Genomic DNA, 20854 nt, shown 5'->3' with positions numbered 1-20854 from the left:
TTTCATTACGCAAGCGATTTTTATAAATATATCCCGTACGCATTTGTTTAAACTTTTTGCGTATCTAACATTTTAATTTAATGCACAATTGGTACGCAACAATTATTTTTCAATGTGTAAATGGGAATTTTCCATGCGTATTTTACCCGGATACGCAGCTTATCTGGGTCTCTGGTGTTCTACACCTCATGCTGTTTGATTATGTGTATTAAGTTGTTCAGTTTATGTGGCATTTTACTTATATACTCTCCTGTCCAGACCGCCTCCGTGGTGTAGTGGTTAGAACGTCCGCCCGGAGAGCGGAAGGTCGCGGGTTCGATCCCCGACCGTGTCATACCAAAAGACGTTAAAATATGGTACGTGTTGATCCCTGCCTGGCGCTCAGCATTAATGGGTACAAAATTGCTCATGGTCGGCTCGGAGTCAGTATAATGTCTGAGTGGGGTATTCATGCTTCACTGCAGCATGGTCTCTCAGTGGGCTAGCACTATAAAACCAGCTTCAGTCTGGGCTAGTACAAGCAGCCGCACATACACATACACACACATGCACGTCGTCATATGAGCGAAATATTCTCCAGCACGACGTTAAACCCAATTTCACCTCACCTCACCTGTCCAGTATTGCATTAGCATATGAAGGCCTATTTCCATTCACAACTACTTTCAACTTGCTCAGAGACTATGCATGGTGTAAAGGTGACTGTTAGGTTTATTTGTTTAGGAAATTGTTTGCAGGTCGAATATAAGATCAGGCATTTACTAAGACTAAGGTTGGGAAGAGGACAGTGACCTATATTAGACTCCTATCTGTCAGACCAACACTGTTGGGACCTGGGTTGAAATTGGTGTGCAGTACCCTGTTGTTTGGGTTATGAACGGTGTGCGAAATAGCCACTGGCCCTCTAGCCCGTGACTAGTAAAAATCCTGGCCAAGGTTCAATTCCCCACATGGGCCTAATGTGTGAAGCCCATAATACTAGTGCTCCTTTCGTGATATTGCCAAAGTGGCGTCATACCTTACTCACTCATTTGATCCCAGAGTCATCTTATTTAAACATATCCACAGTGGAAAGTACAAATGGAGCCCCAAAGTTTAGAGCTGAAGCATACAAGACTTGCCAGCGTTGATTTGGATTCATGTTGGGGTTTTTTAACGCCACACTCAGAAATGTTCCAGCTATATGGTGACAGTCTGTAAATTTTTGAGTCTGGACCAGACAATCCAGTGATCAACATCATGAGCATCAATCTATAATTCACACGAATAATCTGCAAAGTTTTAACTGGCCTTGTATCCTTGCTTGAATTTCAGTGTTGGACGGTGCTCACCGTGTCAACCACTGGTTTGTCTGACCTAGGTTGTGTTATGTGCTGGAATATTGGTGGATTATTGCTGAGTGAAGCGGTAACAGACTTGCCTTTCCTTATGATTTGGGCATAAGGCTTACTATTTTGGTGCTAAATTACAACCTTACACGATCATGCTGAAATTCCTTACGAAATCTACAAATAAATGGTAGAATATTAGATATAGGCATGCCCATGCTATTTATAATGTCATTTACAGTACATTAAGTACAGAAAAACAGAAATCGCATCATAAACATTATAAATAAATAATCTTTGCATCTAACAGTGCTGGTAAAGTTTATTTCATAGTGAAAGACTTTAGAAAACGTAATTACATCGGCACCACATTTTACTATTAAACACTATATTAACATTTTAACCAGAAATGTTCTTACTTTATTTCTTGACATTAACATGTCTTACTATCAAATGCACCTGCCTTACTATTTTTTTTAGCTGATCTTACTATTTTCTTTAAAAGGGGTAGGCAAGTCTGCAGTAATGGAAGCAGGTGAATTGCAATTGTTGTTTAAAGTTTCCTATGCTTATCTTGATTTAAGACAATACCAATCCATAATCCTAGTGGGTAAAGCGTGTGCTGATCACACCGAAGAAATGGGTTCGATTCCCCACATGGGTACTATGTGTGAAGCTCATTTCTGGTGCCCCCTGCCATGATATTGCTGGAATATTGCTAAAAGCGGCGTAAAACTAAACTCACTCACTCACCAATCCATAATCAGACTGATTAACACTCTTCATAATTAGTGACATAGATTAGTATCAGAAGGTTTCTTAAGTTATTTTCAACCTTTTAAACCTCAAGAATGAATTTAAAAACAAATCCATCAGGTTTTCAATATGTAAAATGTAGATTTGATGATGAAACTTATCAGACTGTTTATATCTGACAAGACTGTTGTATCACTTGCAAGTCAAATCCAACAATTAAACATATAATGATAAGACAAAAGTACGCCAATTATCAGCATGATTAGTGTAAGACTATTAGTGCAATTACAAGCCAGGTATGTCGGTGTCTCGCCCCACCAAAGTAAACAAACATGGTCTCTATAATCAGGCCCCTGTTGTGTCTCAGCAGTCTGTCAGTGGGGCAAGCTAATCTGCCTACAGCAGCTGGTGATGGTCTTCTGTGAAATCCGATCTGTGCTCAGTGCTGTTGGAGGTGGGGTTTATTCACCAGATGTAATCATTGCACAGGCTCACTTAGCTTCTTATGACCTCTGACCTTTGACCCTGATGAGGTCCTTCCTGTATTTCGGTTCCTTAGCTTTCAACAGCCAATTTATGATTAAAACATTTTCTGACAGTTGATCTTGACATCATTTTAAGTTTCAGGAGAACAGTATAGTATCTTCTCAATAAGTGGTGTATATTATGAATATTGTTCATCCTGACGTTGTTGACTGCATGTCAATTTTATTCTTTTGAACCTTGACCCTAGTCATGTGAATAGGAAACAGCTGTTTTGGGTGAACTCAGACATCATGTCTTGGGAATCATGTGAGTGTTTTTTGAAAAGTTGAGGATGGATGGCAGGAGAACTTCCACAATCCAGATGTGACTGTTGGCTGATGCTATTTCTCCTCTTGCACAACTTTTGTTCAAGGATGACATTTTAATGTCAAACTGTGAGTCATATTGGGTTTACATGTTTGACTCTTGAGAAATGTAATTGAACTGATATCTCTTTGCAATCATCTTGTTTGGAGGTACGTAAGGCTGACCATGAATGACATGGAAAACAGCTTTGCAAACCCCATCTATATACTGTTATCAGTTAACCTTTTTGGGTTGTCTCCATACAATCTCTATTGGAATAATGATGCTGTCTGGTACTGAGACAAAAGAAGGGGTTAACATAGTTTACATTGAAAGCTGTCTTGATTTGTTTTTTCTACACAGGTATCAGGGATTTACCTTGAGTCCTGTTTTTGAGGGTCCCTGGGACTCATACTCTTAATTTTCAGGGATCCTAGACTACAAAATGGGGGCCCCAGACACTTAAATATTATTATTAATAGTGTTATTGTCTTGTGTATCATGATGATCACATTATTTGTTGCAGTAATTGAATTGCATATGATACCATAACCCAGCTTGTAGCAAACTCTTTGATAACTTACTCAAAGTTATTGTTACTTGATTGAAATTTTTACAAGAAGTATTTGGACTTTTTCTGCGTCCCTGTGGATCCACTAACAAATTTTGTTGCATCCATTGTCAATTTTTATGCATATAGGACGCAGGAATACGCGTCCTGTAAATCCCTGCAGGTATTACAAAAGACAGCATATGCTTGTAGGTAGAATCTATAATCATGAGAGAAGAACGTATTTGTTGACAGTGATATATATGCTAATCAATTGAAGTTATTGACAGCTGGAATCTTTACTGTAGTTAATCTGTCATGTGATATACTAGTTCATTTACTGTCCTTTGATGATAGGATTTATAGTCTGAAAATATATTATAAATGTATTACTTGTTGTATTATGATATGGCTGAAATATTGTTGATGCGACCATAAATATTAACTCAGCCTCTCGCTAACATTTGATATAGCAATATGAAAGAATAAACTGTTCTTTAAGTATTTTATATGAAATATGTACTATATATTTTAAGAATAATTTGATCTTTTGTCTTTTTAAAATGTTCAAGCTCTTTTAATGGTTGAGTAAGCCAGACTATTGTATTTCGTTTTGTTTTGTTTTGTTTTGTTACAGAAGTAAGACTAAGACAATGATTAATTTTAAGGGATCTAGCTGGTAACGTGAGTGCCCTTGATAGTGGTGAAATGGTGTTGTTTGGTGTCCATGAATTAAGGAGTTACTTGAGCAACTGAGTGAGAATAGTTTTACCTTGTTTTTAGCAATATTCCAGCAATATCATGACAAGAAACACCAGAAGATGGGCTCCACACATTATACCCATGTGGGGAATCAAACCTTGTGTCACATGACTAACTTAGTCGCTTTAACCACTGGGCTACCCCGGCGTCCTCTCATGACTGGAATGAATCAGGGTTCATTAGGGGTGGGTATTGCAGAGAATTTTCATATTTCGATATATTGCGATGCGAAAGCATATATTGCGATATGTATTGCAATATATTGCAAGAATTTTTTTTTAAACAAAAAACGACTTGTGATCGAGTTACTGCTTGATTTATGAAGCAGAAATACAACAAAATCACTATGCTTGATTAAGCTTTGATAAAAACGTTTAATTATGACAAAATATAAATGTAAATAATATTTGGCACAAATGAAACAAGGAAAAGAACAATTTAGCATTAACACAGTGTTTAATGGTTACTAGTTTGAACTAGTTTCTCCACTCTCCAAAAAAAAGCCCTGAGATTTGAGACAGCAACTTGAGCTGGTCAGTACATATCAGAGATCACTGGTCATTAATGAATAAATATTTAAAACATTCAGATCCAAAACATTGCGAAACACTTGAACAAAACTTAAGAACACAAATTCAAACCGTACGTAACAATCCAGTTAAGTGTAATTTTCACCACGCTCATACCCACCAAACATTACCACAAACGCCACAATCATAAACATCTTCATCACCATCATCACCACACCATACAAAACGGAAATATCCGAAGATTTCCGAGTGTTAGGAAGTTTTCCGAATGCATGTCAAAATACCGGTTTTTGGTCAGAGTATCGCAATACGTATCGTTTTCATGTCTGAACCGGTAAATACCAGTAAACCGGTTATATTGCGCAGCCCTAGGTGAGGTGAGGTGAGTTGAAATTGGGTTTTACGTCGTGCTTGAGAATATTTCGCTCATATGACGACGTGCATGCGTGTGTATGTGTATGTGCGGCTGCTTGTACTAGCCCAGACTGAAGCTGGTTTTATAGTGCTAGCCCACTGAGATACCATGCCGCAGTGAAGCATGAATACCCCACTCAGACACATTATACTGACTCCGAGCCGACCAGTCCTTGTTGTACCCATTAATGCCGAGCGCCAGGCAGGGACAACAAGTACCATATTTTAACGTCTTTTGGTATGACGCGGTCGGGGATCGAACCCACGACCTTCCGCTCTCCGGGCGGACGCTCTAACCACTACACCACACCACGGAGGCGGTCGCGCAGCCCTAGGGTTCATGTGGACAGTTGTTATGTAGGATGTATGAAGTAACACAAACCCATGACAGATCATACTGGACATACGTGTGTGCATGACCTAAAACTGTGGTTAGCAAATAAATACAAATCTTATTTCCTCATGAGAAAACTGATAACACTTGCTATCTATTGAAGTTTGAAAATTTTACCTTGGTCAGCTTTAAAAGAGAAAATATAGATCAAGGCTCTTGATAATGTTCTGATCCTTTGAGCAGAGCTACAGATAACTTTCCGGGTCATTGAGTTATGTACTGCTTGTGTTCATCTCAATTGGGTATCCTAATTTTCCTTTGAGTAACGAAATAAATTGTACTCACCTCAATCAAACTCATTTGGGTATTTTGCCATTTTCCATTAATTTTAAAAATATATTATAGTTTAAATGTTAGTGTTTGTGTTTTAACATTTGATCTGTAATATGAGAAACGATAACAAAGACTGCAAGTTGTCAAGTTCATGTCCTAAAATAGAACCTATCAATATACGTCAGTTATTTTATCTATCCACCGGTACGCAAGCTACGATTGGACATTTTTGTGTGTACGCATGTAAGATCACATTTATTGAGTATTTACAAAACTTCAAGCGTACTTGTACGCAATAGACTTAATAGGAATTGAGTTTTCACATAAATGTTTGCGTAATTTACGCAGATACGCAGCTTATCTGTACCTCTGTTTGAGTATTTATTCACATGTTTGTTTTCAGATTGGCTATTGATGGATGGATTTCTGTTGGTTTTCAACTTGTTTGGGCCAAGTCTTTACACTTCAGTTGACATATTTTGTGATAATTCTGCTTAAATTGTTGTTAGGTGGCTTCTAATTAGTATCTATTAAATGCTGATGCAAGTGTGAAACATACTGCATGAACTGACTACAGCAATGCAAGTCAAGTTAATAATAAGCAAGACTTAGGTAGCCTGAAGACCCGGGTTCGATTCCCCTCATGGGTACAATGTGTTAAGCCCATTTCTGGTGTTCCCTGCCTTGATGTTGCTGGAATATTGTTAAAAAGCGGCGTAAAACTAAAAGCGATATAAAACTAAACTCACTCACTCACTCTAACCCAATGATATCAGTCAGGAACGGCTAGCCATAAACATAACTTCAGCTTGCTTTGTTTGGTTTACAAGGTCTTTGGTCACAGGTTCTCTGACTTAACTGTGTACAGCCATGCTCAGTTATTTACTCACTTCAACTCATTCACTCACTAACCCACACTCACTCGTCCACCCTTGCAAGTGTTCACCTTTTCACTCACTCATCCACGCTCGCAAGTGTTCACCTCTGTGCACTCACTCCTCCACCCTCACAAGTGTTCACCATTTCACTCACTCGTCCACCTTCACAAGTGTTCACCTTTTCACGCACTCACTCCTCTACACTGTCAAGTGTTCACCTTTTCACTCTCATCCACATTCGCAAGTGTTCACCTTTTCACTCACTCACTCACCCACACTCGCAGTAGTGTTCACCTCTGCGCTCCTCCACACTCGCAAGTGTTCACCTTTTCACTCACTCACTCATCCACACTCGCAAGTGTTCACCTATTCATTCTCACTCATCCATGCTCGGAAGTGTTCACCTTTTCACTCACTCATCCACACTGCGCAAGTGTTCAACTCTGCGCACTCACTCCTCCACACTCGCAAGTGTTCACCTTTTCACTCACTCACTCATCCACACTCGCAAGTGTTCACCTATTCATTCTCACTCATCCATGCTCGCAAGTGTTCACCTTTTCACTCTCATTCATCCACCCTCGCAAGTGTTCACCTTTTCACTCTCACTCCTCCACACTCGCAAGTGTTCATCTTTTCACTCACTCATCCACCCTGGCAAGTGTTCACCTTTATACTCACTCCTCCACCCTCGCAAGTGTTCACCTTTTCACTCACTCACTCATTCCTCCACCCTCGCAAGTGTTCACCTTTTCACTCACTCATCCACACTTGCAAGTGTTCACCTCTGGCTCACTCACTCATTCACTCACTCACTCACTTATCCACTCGTGCATGTGCTCATCTTTTTGCTCACTCGTTTGACCACCCCCACACACAATTCACTGACCAGCCCTTTCAGCTTGTAGACATGTCATGTAACACAGGTCTAGTTTGAGATGTATGACACGCTGATGCCCAGCCAGATCTGTCAATATTACTGCAGTCAAAGTTCACGCAACACTTACTGCACCTGCAGGGCCTTCAACTTGTGGCCTGCAGTTTATAATGACTGTCTTGGTCCGGTATTGTGTAGAATAGGACAGTCTCATGTACAGACAGGTCAGACTGAAAGACAGCCAGTATGTAAGTGTTAACAGGGTCAGACTTGTTTAAGGAGTCTGTGCCCAAATTTCTTTGAAGGGTCATTGCTCTTATGATCATATTTAGCATAGTTCATTGTTATCAAATATACTATTCACAATGTGCCAAGGATCAGATCATTGATTCAACAGAAAACTATGATGTGGGGTCAAATTTGGTTTCAGTATCTAAGCCTATTGTAAGCATGGATCCAAGGTTTCAGTATGTCACTGCATCTTGTGGATCCCATACCTGCTATTGACAGGTGCTGTGTGCTTGTCAATGACCCGTGCCATGATTTGCAAAATGGTCGATAGGTGCCATGAAAGCCATTTATGGTTACTCATGCATCAAGTGCAGACAGTTAGCTTAAAGGGGCTGTTTTCCTAAAGATCTGTTACCATATCAACAGTTATCCAGTTTTAAATGGATATAATTTCAAATTATAAATCTACTTTTAAGTAAAGTTGCAAATTTTTGTGATCCTTGTAGAGAGGTGAGGTGAAATTGGGTTTAACATCATGCTTGAGAATATTTCGCTCATATGACACGTGCATGCGTGTGTATGTGTATGTGCGGCTGCTTGTACTAGCCCAGACATAAGCTGGTTTTATAGTGCTAGCCCACTGAGATACCATGCCGCAGTGAAGCATGAATACCTCACTCAGACACATTATACTGACTCCGAGCCGACCAGTCCTTGTTGTACCCATTAATGCTGAACGCCAGGCAGGGACCAACAAGTACCATATTTTAACGCTCTTTATGACGCTGTCGGTATGACCTTCCTCTCTCGGAATCGACCCACAAGACCTTCAAAAAGCCACAACAAAAGCCTCTCTACCTATGGATGTCAATCAAATCTAACCGTCAAACTATAAAAAGGATACAATGCAACAGGTTGAGGTTGGACATGGTCATTTAGTGCTAGGCTTGCATTCAGATCAGAACAGATATATTAACCTACAGTCCGTTTGATTTCATTTGAGACCTATGAATTGCTCACTAACTCAAAATCTAATAATTGCAACAAAACAGTTATTTTTATGAGGGGGGCCACTTGCTGGTAGAACAGCCAAGTAATCAACAAGTGTGTGTAGTGAAATTTCAATTTCACACATGAAGCTCGCACACCTGGCTGTTCTACCGGCAAGTGGTCCTCCTCCGAAAAAAACAACCAAAAGTGACAGCAAAATCATGATCGTTTGTTAAACAACTTATTTATTCAGGTGTCCAAAATTATGAGACAAATCATCAGAGTTGGTTTGTAGACTGTCGATCTAATGTGACTGTGCCAAATTTGGTTTTGTTGTAATTATTAGATTTTGTGCTTGTGAGCACTTCATCAGGTATCAAATGAAATCAAACGGACTGTAATATGTATGCTGACATGGCGAGAACTGAATTACTGGTTCAAAAACTTTTCCTCTCTGAGAGACACAGTGTGTGCATGAGTTCTCATTTAGTATGTATAGGACATCCAGGGCTCGATTTAGTGCTTTGCTACTTGCACTGGTGCAACCCAATATTTCAAAGTGCAACATAGTTATCAGTATAACTTGCACCAGGTGCAAGTCAATTTTTGAGTGGGTAAACTGCTGAATACAACATCTAAATAATTGCATCTACATACTGCAATATAAGCAGTGCAACTGGAATTGAGTTTTATCTTAAGTTGCACCTGGTGCAAGTAGGTTAACATCTGTTAAATCAAGCCCTGACATATGGATGTGGTCCAGAACGCAGTATTTGGTGATTGGAAACACCCAGCTGACAAATAGATATTTTGACTGTGGAGTAGTGGATTCATGACACTGGCAGTCTGTTGTGTAATATGCACTAACTGGTGAATACCCACACCTTTCCTGACTGCTTATTCAATGTATGCCACACCCTATATTGCTACTTCACCTGGATAGTCTTTGAATGGTGAAACTGGCTATTTATGATGTGCTTTCAGATAGCAGATAGTATTGTCAGGACAGGCCAGGACAATCCCTGATACTGTGTACATTGATATCGTACATGTACCGATTGAGGAAGTACCCAGAAACACTACACATAGTGCAACATAGATAGCATGTTATCATTGCTGTATACATCAGCAACAAACTCACTTGCCCAGCCCAGCCCAGCCCAGCCCATCCCAGCGTCCAGCCCAGCCCAGCCCAGCCCAGCCCAGCCCAGCCCAGCCCAGCCCAGCCCAGCCCGGCTCAGTCCAGTCCAAGCCCATGCTAATGGATTTTGTCAAAATGTCATCATCCAAAACTAGCATCACTTTGAACATTCAATACACATTATGGTGAATGAATCTTTCTAAAATGTTGTTTAAGTGAATCCGGGGCGGCAGGTTAGACTAGTGGTTAAAGCACTCACTCGTCCCGCCGATGATCCGGGTTCAATTCCCCACGTGCTGGAATATTGCTGAAAAGCTGCATAAAACCATACTCACAAGAGTGAATCCAATTTTTCCCACTGACGATATTTCCAGCTATCCACATTTTTAGCCAGCCCTAATTTCAATGGCATGCAATCAACCAAGTCACCTTATCTGACCACCTAATCTAATATTTACTCAAGCTAATCATCTCTTACTGTCTTTGACTTTTAGAAACTAATCTGAAAACTGAATCAATTCAAGCCTAATCATGTTGACTCGGAAGTATTAGCCTATCACTCACTCACTCCTCACTCACTCACTCACTCACTCACTCACTCACTCACTCACTCACTCACTCACTCACTCACTCACTCACTCACTCACTCACTCACTCACTCACTCACTCACTCACTCACTCACTCACTCACTCACTCACTCACTCACTCACTCACTCACTCACTCACTCACTCACTCACTCACTCACTCACTCACTCACTCACTCACTCACTCACTCACTCACTCACTCACTCACTCACTCACTCACTCACTCACTCACTCACTCACTCAAGTATGTTTGTATATGATGCTGTACCTGTGTCCAGTTGACTTTCCAATGTTAATTATGTTGCTTGTTTAAAAAATCAAGAAAATCGGCCGGTATAGTGGAAAAGTTATGATGGCAAGTGATTTTACATGTGTCACTGTACCGGAGTACACTAGCAATTTTAAAGTTATTTCCACACTCACTCACTCACTCAAAGTATAACTGTCGTTAGTAGGTGACTCACAATTCATGATGTGAATCCCAAGAATTTACTACTCATGAAAATAGAACTGGCAGAAAGAAAGTGTCCTTATTGTTGTGAGGCTGAATTTCCTGGTAAGACAGAATATGTAGTACAATCACATATATCTGAACATTTCCTGATGAGGATGAGAGGCTGTTGCACACAGGATGTGACAGATTATGGTGATTCATCTGAAACTCTTTGAAGATCTATGTAAAGTTCAGACCCATAACAAATCTGAAGCTAGATTAACAATGATGTGATGAGTGTTCGAGAATAGATAGTGAAGATTCATACTGGTCGCAGGTAGGTAACATTAGTCCAAACATATATATATATATATATGGTGTGAGAGTGATTACTGAATGCAACTGTTTTCTGTTTCTTTTTAATACTACTTGGGTGCATTGGGAGGCTTGTTTTGGCAAGTTGATATTCTTTGTAATGACCTTGTATGTGCAACACTATGAGATTCGATTGGACAAGAGGTTAGCTATCAAAAATTCACATAATGAGGGATGAGAATGGTTCGCAGATCCACTGATCACGCTGGAGTCATTCTTGTGGATTGTCTAAATCCAAGGAGAAAGACCCCCAGCTCATATTCCTCCTTATACACTTATATAAAATAATTGGTTAGTGTCATTGATGAAATTTGTTAATGCACACAAAAATAAGGAAAAAAACATGTGGTCCTTTGGGGTTTTATTGGCACAATTTTACATCTTTAAAGGATGACTAGTATGTTAGGAACATAAAATTCTTGGAGTCTTTAAGATAAATTCAATCTTGGAACGAGCTTGTAATGTTTATGAAATGTAACAGACAAAACCAACCTTGTGAAAACTACTGTTAATGAAAGCTAGTGTTCCAGAATTGTTTGTGTTCGATTATGAGAAAACATGATCGATTTCTTGGTTGTTTAGTCACTGCGACCAATCTTCGATTATTTCAATAAATCGCACCACCACTAATATGTTCCATTCTGCTCATGTTTTCTTCTTGTGCTTCAGCGTTAGGATCCAGACTGTAAAGCCGGGCAGGATGCCGCCCCACCCCCTCCCCTCCTGCCCTGCTGCACCCCTCCCCTCCTGCTGCAAAGTTTGGAAAGGGTGGGGGAGGAGGAGCCGGTCGTGGGGCTCTGCTGGGACAGATCCATGGCGGAGCCAGGCTGAAAAAAGTTCAGACCAATGACAGAAGTGGACCGGCAGTTGCTGGTGAGCTCAATATACTATCTCTTCAAGTTTTCAAGTTCGCTATGCAGAGTTCAGGCTCTTAGATATGCCAGGATTATTATTTGAAAAGCAGAATTCACTCGGCCCTGGATCTCGTAGTTTAATAAAAGATAAGAGAAGCTGTGTCCTTAATGTTTGCTGGAATTCGATGATCATTGGTTCTGAATCTGAAACCTCCCTGACTATGGTCATAGCCTTGTGAGACAGCACAGTGGCAGACATCGTCTAGACCTGCATCACTTCCTATAGTACTGTCGGAAATAGAAAAAACTGTATTTTCTGATTTATTTCTACAATTTATGTAGTTTATGTGATAGTGTGAAATATCTGTTGAACTAAGTTTGGCCTAACTACAGTCTCAGTGGTAAAGAGATAGGAAACGGAGAAAAAGGAATTTACTGAGGGGAAATTAGTGCAGAAATGAGCATTGCGGCTTTTTGCTAAGTCCAAAAAGATTTATCTGGAACAGACCATGGCTTTATGCAAATTAGTGTGCGACGATATTGTTTTACAAAGGACACTTTTTAAATGCCCAATTTGAAATTAGACGTAGATTCATTATAAACGATAGCTGACATAAAAAATAATAACTTTTATGCCGAAACTATTAAGAATGTAGCTACCATACAGTCTCACTGTCACTATAAAAAGAAACATAGGAGGGGTCGTCTCAAAAGCAAAACCTGGGTTCTGTAGTTCATTGTCATTGTCATAATCATCATCCCCATCACCCTCCTCCTCATCATCATCATCAAACTGACACCTCATCACTGCAGCACACATTGGTTTTAGTTCCATATCTAGCCTCAAATAGCTGCAAAATTGCTCATGCGGGTAAAGCAACATTCACAAGTTCACTCATAAGTTCCATATCACTTGTCTACTCATCTTTGATTATAATCCAGTATATGTTGTATCTCCATACTTTGACGATAAATACTCTGCACTCACTCACCCAGCTTCGTTTATGAAGAGTTTTCATCATCCAACCTCTCTGCTATCACAGACAATATTCTTACAAAACTTCTAAATCAATTATGTCATTGCCATAAATATTTCAAATAGCCATTTCTTTTATTTTTTTAATGTTATACACTTTCCAAAAATTCTAGTCCTTAAAGATGAGAAGTGGATTCTCAGTTACCTCCCTTGTGTGCATACTTATAAAGTTATTCCTACACATCCTTCAACAACAGGGGCGGTGGGGTAGCCTAATGGTTAAAGCGTTTGCTCGTCACGCTGAAGACCCGGGTTCGATTCCCCATATGGGCACAATGTGTGAAGCCCATTTCTGGTGTCCCCTGCCATGATATAGCTGTAATATTGCTAAAAGCAGCGTAAAGCTAAACTCACTCACTCACTTCTTCAACAACATCCAGATCTCAAACATAACTCATGGTCGTTTGTTATCACTAGCGTCTTGTTTTGTTCTTTTTATATACTTCTATTCATGCAATGATGTTTCTTGTTGTTTCTGAATAAAAATTTGGAATTATACAAAATATCATGAAGCATATCACAATACGGCAAATATTGCAGTATATATTGAAACACTTAAAAGCTCCACTACCCATGCCTAGTGCTTTGCCCAGTATCATGATGTTAGTCTACAAGGAAAAGAAAAGAAAAACCTATTTAGAATAAGGTTATTGATAACAATAGCTACCTTCACTGAGACTTTAGTGGCTAAGAATATATTTCCTTTTAATACGCAACCTCTATTATACATAAATTCTACAGTTTCTATCACTTGAAGTCTCTTTTTGTTAAATTAAAGGATTGTAGTGTAGCCAGTCCCACAAAACATGTTACCAGTTATAGTCCGTTTGGCTCAAAAGCGGACAGATGAATTGCAATCTAACTCGAAAACTAATAAACATAAAATACTCAATGAAACACTGATCATAATCAAAACATCATACCAACTCTGTGAGGTTTTTGCAGAATGTTTGTCCTAAAAATTAAAAATTTGTTTAACAATCTATCATTAAAATATTGACACAGTTCACCATTTGTTACGAGGGAGGAGTGCAGAGAAAGGGACAGCCAGGTGTTCGAGAACGGATGGAGACAGCACAGCACAGGTTAATGAATAAATAACTTTGTCTGTGAACGTGCTTCTCGAACACCTGGCTGTCCCTTTCTCTGCACTCCTCCCTCGTAACAAACTGAACAGTGTCAATATTTTAATGATAGTTTGTTAAACAACTTTATTATTTTTAGGACAAAAATAATGAAAAAAATAGGAAACATACATCCCAGAAACCCCAAATCTGTCATGTGGAATATTGCAGAGAAGGGCATTAAAGAACAAGTAAACTTTAATGTTTGTTTAAATTTCCGGCGTTGAATGACACCCATTGAGGTTGTTTAAAAACCAAGTATGTGAATTGCATAAGCTTTCCTTCAGCAATATGTGTAAGTATTCAATGCTAAGCTTTATTCTGATAGTACCTTATAATACCCAGAAAATGGGTCAGCAAAATGCTGGTCATATTAGTAATGGTGTTCCGATTAATTGAAATAATCGAAGATTGGTCGCAGTGGCCAAACGACCAAGCAATCGATCACATTTTCTCATAATCGAACACAAACGATTTTGGAACCGCTGTAATGGAGTTTGAAATACTTGATGACGGAACATATTAAGGACGTTGTCCGTGTTTAATTCTTAGAAAACTCACTTCACTTTCTGAAAAGTTATGACTGAATATTTCTTGAAGAATCTGGGAAGTTTATGTTACAATGGAACTGAATCATTTTACACTGGATGTGAAATTTGCAAATGTAATTTGTGCAGTTTCTAAATAAAACAAAAAACAACAGCAGAGAACCAAATGTTTTTTTCTTTATACTTATCTGCAACTACAACCTGAATAGGAAAATCTAAAAAATAATGCTAACCAATTTCTTTCGATGATTGGTCATTGGTATTGAACCAATCATCAATTGTGAGATTTCAACTAATTCCCAACACTAACTAGTAGTAACTATTAATACAGACAATCTGCAGTTGACACAATAGGGTGATATCATAGCTGTATTTGAAAAACTAAGAAAGTAATTTGCTATCATGCAAGTGACATGCATTTAAGTAGCATTCAGAAGAACTGCAACATTAAAACCTCCCCAAAATTGTGTAATCTAGTTCCGTGGCAAACCTCAACCCCCATCCCATTTGTGCTTGTTAAAAATAGCCGTCTGGTCAAAGGGAGATAACTCTATCTTTACTATGTGGTCAAATGTATCTTCTCTGATGTGTAATGCCTAACTTGGCACTATTTTAACTATAAGGTGCCCCCCCCCCCCCCTCCAAAAAAAAATGTTGTTCCGATTTCCTACATTTCAGAAATAGGGTAGGTAGGTAGGGGTTTTGTTTTGTTTTTGCAAAATATTTTTACATTACTCATATGTCAGAAAATAAATTTAATTTATTATGTGGTGAGTAAAATGTTAGGCTCGGCGGGAATATTTAGGGTCGGTCGGGAAATCGGAACCACAAGCTTTTGTTCAAACTGAACATCCGAGTTTGATTCTCATATGGTTAAATTGCTGAGACAATAATTACTATCTTGATAGACTGACTGAACATCACCCACCCACTCACCTACACTCACACATCATCATACTCACTCACTCACACTTACACCCCCTCATGTTCACATGCTCGCAAACACCCACTCTCACTCAAACACTCAAAACTCAAAACTCACTCACTCTCACTCACACACTCACTCACTCACACTCACTCTCACTCACTCACTCACTCTCACTCAAACACTCTCACACTCACTCACTCTCACTCAAACACTCAAAACTCACTCACTCACTCACTCTCACTCACTCACTCACTCAAACACTCAAACACTCACTCACTCTCACTCACTCACTCAAATTCACTCACTCAAACACTCTCACACTCACTCACTCTCACTCAAGCACTCACACTCACTCACTCAAACACTCTCACACTCACTCTTACTCAAACACTCACTCAAACTCACACTCAAGAACCCCACACTCATTCACACCAACTCACATTCCCACCTTTCCTTTCAAGCTCCCTGTCTCTCTCTCTCTCTCTCCCTCCCCCTCTCTTTCTCTCACACACAATATAAGTATCACTCAGTCAGTCTCACAACATAACTCAATTTTCCTTTTTCACACACACACACACACACTCACTCACTCACTCACTCATTATAACACACACACTCAAACACTAACTGTACGACTGCCTCCGTAGTGTAGTGGTTAGAGCTTCCGCCCGGAGAGCGGAAGGTCGCGGGTTCGATCCCCGACCACGTCATACCAAAAGACGTTAAAATATGGTACTTGTTGGTCCCTGCCTGGCTCTCGGCATTAATGGGTACAACAAGGACTGGTCGGCTCGGAGTCAGTATAATGTGTCTGAGTAGGGTAGTCATGCTTCACTGCGGCATGGTATCTCAGTGAGCTAGCACTATAAAACCAGCTTAAGTCTGGGCTAGTACAAGCAGCCACACATACACATACACACGCATGCACGTCGTCATATGAGCAAAATATTCTCCAGCGCGACGTTAAACCCAATTTCACCTCACCTCACTAACTGTACAGTAACTTATCAGCAAGTACACCATGACCCGACCCTGCTAGAGGAGGACAGAGGAAAGCTGTGTAGATCCACCATTTCCTGGTTGCCAGATAAGGCAGCCATGTGTTCAGTACCGAGTACACAGTGGTATTTACAGTACCGAGTACACAGTGGTATTTACAGTACCGATTACACAGTGGTATTTACAGTACAGAGTACACAGTGGTATTTACAGTACCGAGTACACAGTGGTATTTACAGTACAGAGTAACATACAGTCAATAATCATCATGATCCTCACATGCTTATCACACAGGTCGTCATGTGGGAGTGGTAGAGTGAGTGAGTGTGGCTTTGCGCCACATCTAGAGATGTTTCAACAATGTCAGCATTTTGGGGACAGGAGAGGGGTCACACAATGAACTCATAAGGGGAATCAAACTGGTCCTTAGCGTGATAAGCAAGTTCTCTAACCACTAGGCTACCATACCACAATTTGTAGGAAGATATGGTTACAGGGCTTTCAAAACTAGGGGACGTTTAGTTGTTGGATATTGATTATTCAGTAGGGTCTAAGAAATATAAATGTCCTATGCCTAGAGTTTCGAAGCTCTCTTAGCACTAAGATAGTCGTAAGTTAATGTATGGCACTTACGACTAGCTTAACGCTAACAAAGCTTCTATTATCTAGGCCCTGTTAAGTAGTGAAATGGTGCTGGATGGTATACTTAGATTTAATAATTATATTAATGACAGTACCTTTATGGTTCTTGTGAATAATTTGGTACAAATCTTACAGTGAATATTCTTGTGGGAATAACGGACATCCAGATGTTTTGGGGGCATCCATTCGATAGTTTTGTGTGTTCTGGATGCATATTTATGGGGGCCATGGGGTAGTCTAGTGGTTAAAGCATTTGCTCGTCATGCAGAAGACCCGGGCTGATTTCCCACATGGGTACAATGTGTGAAGCCCATTTCTGGTGTCCCCAGCTGTGATATTGCTGGAATATTGCTAAAAGCAGTGTGAAACCATACCATACAAATTTCTGTCTTTTGATACCCTGTGGTTTTGAATAAAACGAAATAATATAGGTGATAATAACCTGAACTGACCCAGTTAATTAGGAATTGTTTAACATCAAATCACTGAGCATTATATCCTTAGTTTGGCTGGCTATCAATATAGATCAATGAGATCAATAATCATTAACTGAAATATTGATTGGTTATCGATAAATTGTTGAGAAGTAACTTGGAGCAAAAAAAAAAAAAAAAAAATCTTAAAGGAATCATCGTATTTCACATCTCTGGTGAGAGGTGGCATATTTAGGCTTGGATTTAATACTAAAAATAGGTCCAGAACATTATTTAGAAATGACCCATGAATAAAGACTTAACTTTTTATATTCTGTGAGTAAATTTAAACTTTATTCCATTAATGTACGATATTATTAATGACAATTTTCATAGCATTAATCATTTAATAATCATTTTTCCAGTCGATGATGAATCTTATTACCGATATTTGTAGGCAGAGCTAATCCGTAGATCAAGATGTGATGCATATCACCTGTGATATGATACAATTCATATCATCATCCAACAAAGGTGGCACAAGATCTGTGATTGACGTGTCAACTTAACACAAATAGTTTTTGTCTGTAGTCCATATTTTCGGCGGAAATGAAACATTTCTACATGATAATGTTATGATACATGATGACATTCCCTAATTATTCCAAGCACATCCCTGAAACTTTCTACACACCAGGGCATATGTTTACAGTGAATGCATGGACCTATGATATGATACCATATTGAAACTTTACCTGGTATCATTGAAGCATGCCTAATGCTTATGTAAGTCCAGAAATCTGATTTTTGGATGTTTATTTAATGTTTGTAGTTATCCTTCATAGTACCAATGTGATTAGTGATTAGAAAATCCATATACTAACTGTTATTGTCAGTTTTCATTTTTGTTTAAGTTAAACATATATTCAGCATTGATATAAAATTGTCTCTGAGTTGGTTGTAAATTACAATGTCGTACTATGTTGGTATTAGAGTACTTTGGGTCCATGTATTCCAACCTCAAATCCACTTACAGCATTAATCTCGACCAACTCGTCATTCACTAGGAGGAAAAAGTTAAAAATGTTTTGTGTTACTTCTGACCTAGCAAGCTGAAGATAAACCCATGTGGTTCAAGGAATGTTTACCAGCTTATCTGTAACGTCATCAGGTGTAAACACCAGACTATTATGGCAAGGTCTTGTGCACTTTATTGCTTGTGAGAGGTGGTGTATAGCCAAGTCAGATTCTGGGACTTTCTTAATTATGATCACTGGGCCCGTACTTGGTGTGATATGCTCATGATATTTACCACTGGCTGTTCTGGCTAAACTTCCGTTATATGTTTCATAATGTGGTGTTGCAAGCATATAGCTAACTTTTGAAAGTCTATGTTAAAACTGATCTTCAGCAATCGGGCCCTTGTGAAACGGTATACCTCAGTATAAGTAGAACCGCGGTATTTTGCCTTCGGTTCGGTATACCGTAATGCAATCCAAAAATCCGTATTTTTGGTTTTCGTACCGTCATTTTATTCACCTTTTTTAAACCTTTTCTAAAATGTCTAGAATCAAATCATTTTGTCAAAATCTATGCTTTTCTTTTCTGCATTATGATCATGTCTCATGAACCGAACCGAACCGAAACAGACCGAACCGAACCGAAAGCCTTGTACCGCAATACATACCGTACCGTGGTAAGAACGTACCGTACCCTAATCAGGCCCTTGCACCGAGTTCACAAAGCGATCTTAAGAGTTTAGATGGTCGTAACTCCCATACTTCAACATATGCCTACAACATATACTATCTTGATCTGGACACTCATCTGTAACATTGCAATGGTTAGAATTCAAGCATCATAATACAGCTATGCACAAATTCAACATTAGCCACGAAAGACAATTCTGAATCATAAAATGACAACAGAGAAACAGAATGTAAATTACGTACGAGACCAATCTTCTCTTGAAATGATGAAAATACCATCAGTGTTGTCTACTGAGAATCACTTACAGAACAATGGCACATACACACTGACCTGCTTTTATAGCCAGCTTGTTGATTGCCGTCATTACAGAAACGTGTTAATATCAGCACTGTGATAATAGTCTCTTGAATGTCAGAAATATGTTAATAACTAGCGGTTATGAACTAGTACATACTGGAACCAGGGATGTTGAAATTTGTTCAAGGTAATCTTTCATTTTCATTGATCATTTGTTTCCTCCTTCTCTTCTTACTTCTCGTTCATGTCATCTTCCTTCATCCGTCTATTGTTATGTGCTTGTTTCGGTTTGTTTGCGATATGATCCAATTCGGTCGGGGTTTGAGTGTAGAAGTGTGATGTAGGATTCTGTTGTCTCTGTCACTGGGGATGTTTTCAGTGCTGGTAATGAACAATATGTTCATTGTTTTTGTTACAACATAGTATGGTCCTGTTGGACATAGATCTCAACAGTATGTGAGAGTTGTTTTTCGTGGGTTTACAAGTTTGAACAGTAACCCTGTGAAGATCCAGGTTAGAATTGGTATTTGTCAACCCAAGCTTGTCGTAGGAGACTAAAATGGTTGTGTCGTCAGTTGCATACTTTCTTTTAATGCTTTTCTTTCAGAGGCATTGATGTGATACTGCATCAAATGATTCATTGTAACCCAATTGCATGGATCGATGTTCTTGGTGTCAGTCACTGGATTGTCTGGTCTAAAGTTATTTTTACAGATTGCAGGGATTGGGAAATGCAGGGGCCATGGGCCATTTTGCAGATTAGAATAAAATATGGCCCATTAAAATTTTGAAGTTTACTATTGATACAAGGGCAGTGGCCCATTCTAAATTCAGAAAATGGCTAATAATCCTGAAAATGGCCTATTGTCTAAGTTCTCTATCCCAATCCCTGAGATTGCTATAATTTTGCTGGAATATTGATGTGTTCAGCAAACAAACAAACATTAATATGG

General features: G+C 39.2%; 1 protein-coding gene across 1 annotated transcript in view; it reads left to right on the top strand.

The window, feature by feature from the left end:
* Positions 1-11450: 11450 nt before the first annotated feature.
* Positions 11451-20854, top strand: part of LOC124281736 (WAS/WASL-interacting protein family member 1-like) — a 31891-nt gene continuing 22487 nt past the window's right edge. The window contains 2 exon segments of the mRNA XM_046717709.1: positions 11451-11494; positions 12042-12223. Coding sequence (XP_046573665.1) covers positions 11451-11494; positions 12042-12223 — 226 coding nt within the window.

This window comes from Haliotis rubra, unplaced genomic scaffold (genome assembly GCF_003918875.1).
Source record: "Haliotis rubra isolate DU_JTF1 unplaced genomic scaffold, ASM391887v1 Scf108, whole genome shotgun sequence".
Lineage (NCBI taxonomy): Eukaryota > Metazoa > Mollusca > Gastropoda > Lepetellida > Haliotidae > Haliotis > Haliotis rubra.
The sequence above is the reverse complement of the archived record's forward strand: the minus strand, read 5'-3'. Positions and strand labels throughout refer to the sequence as shown.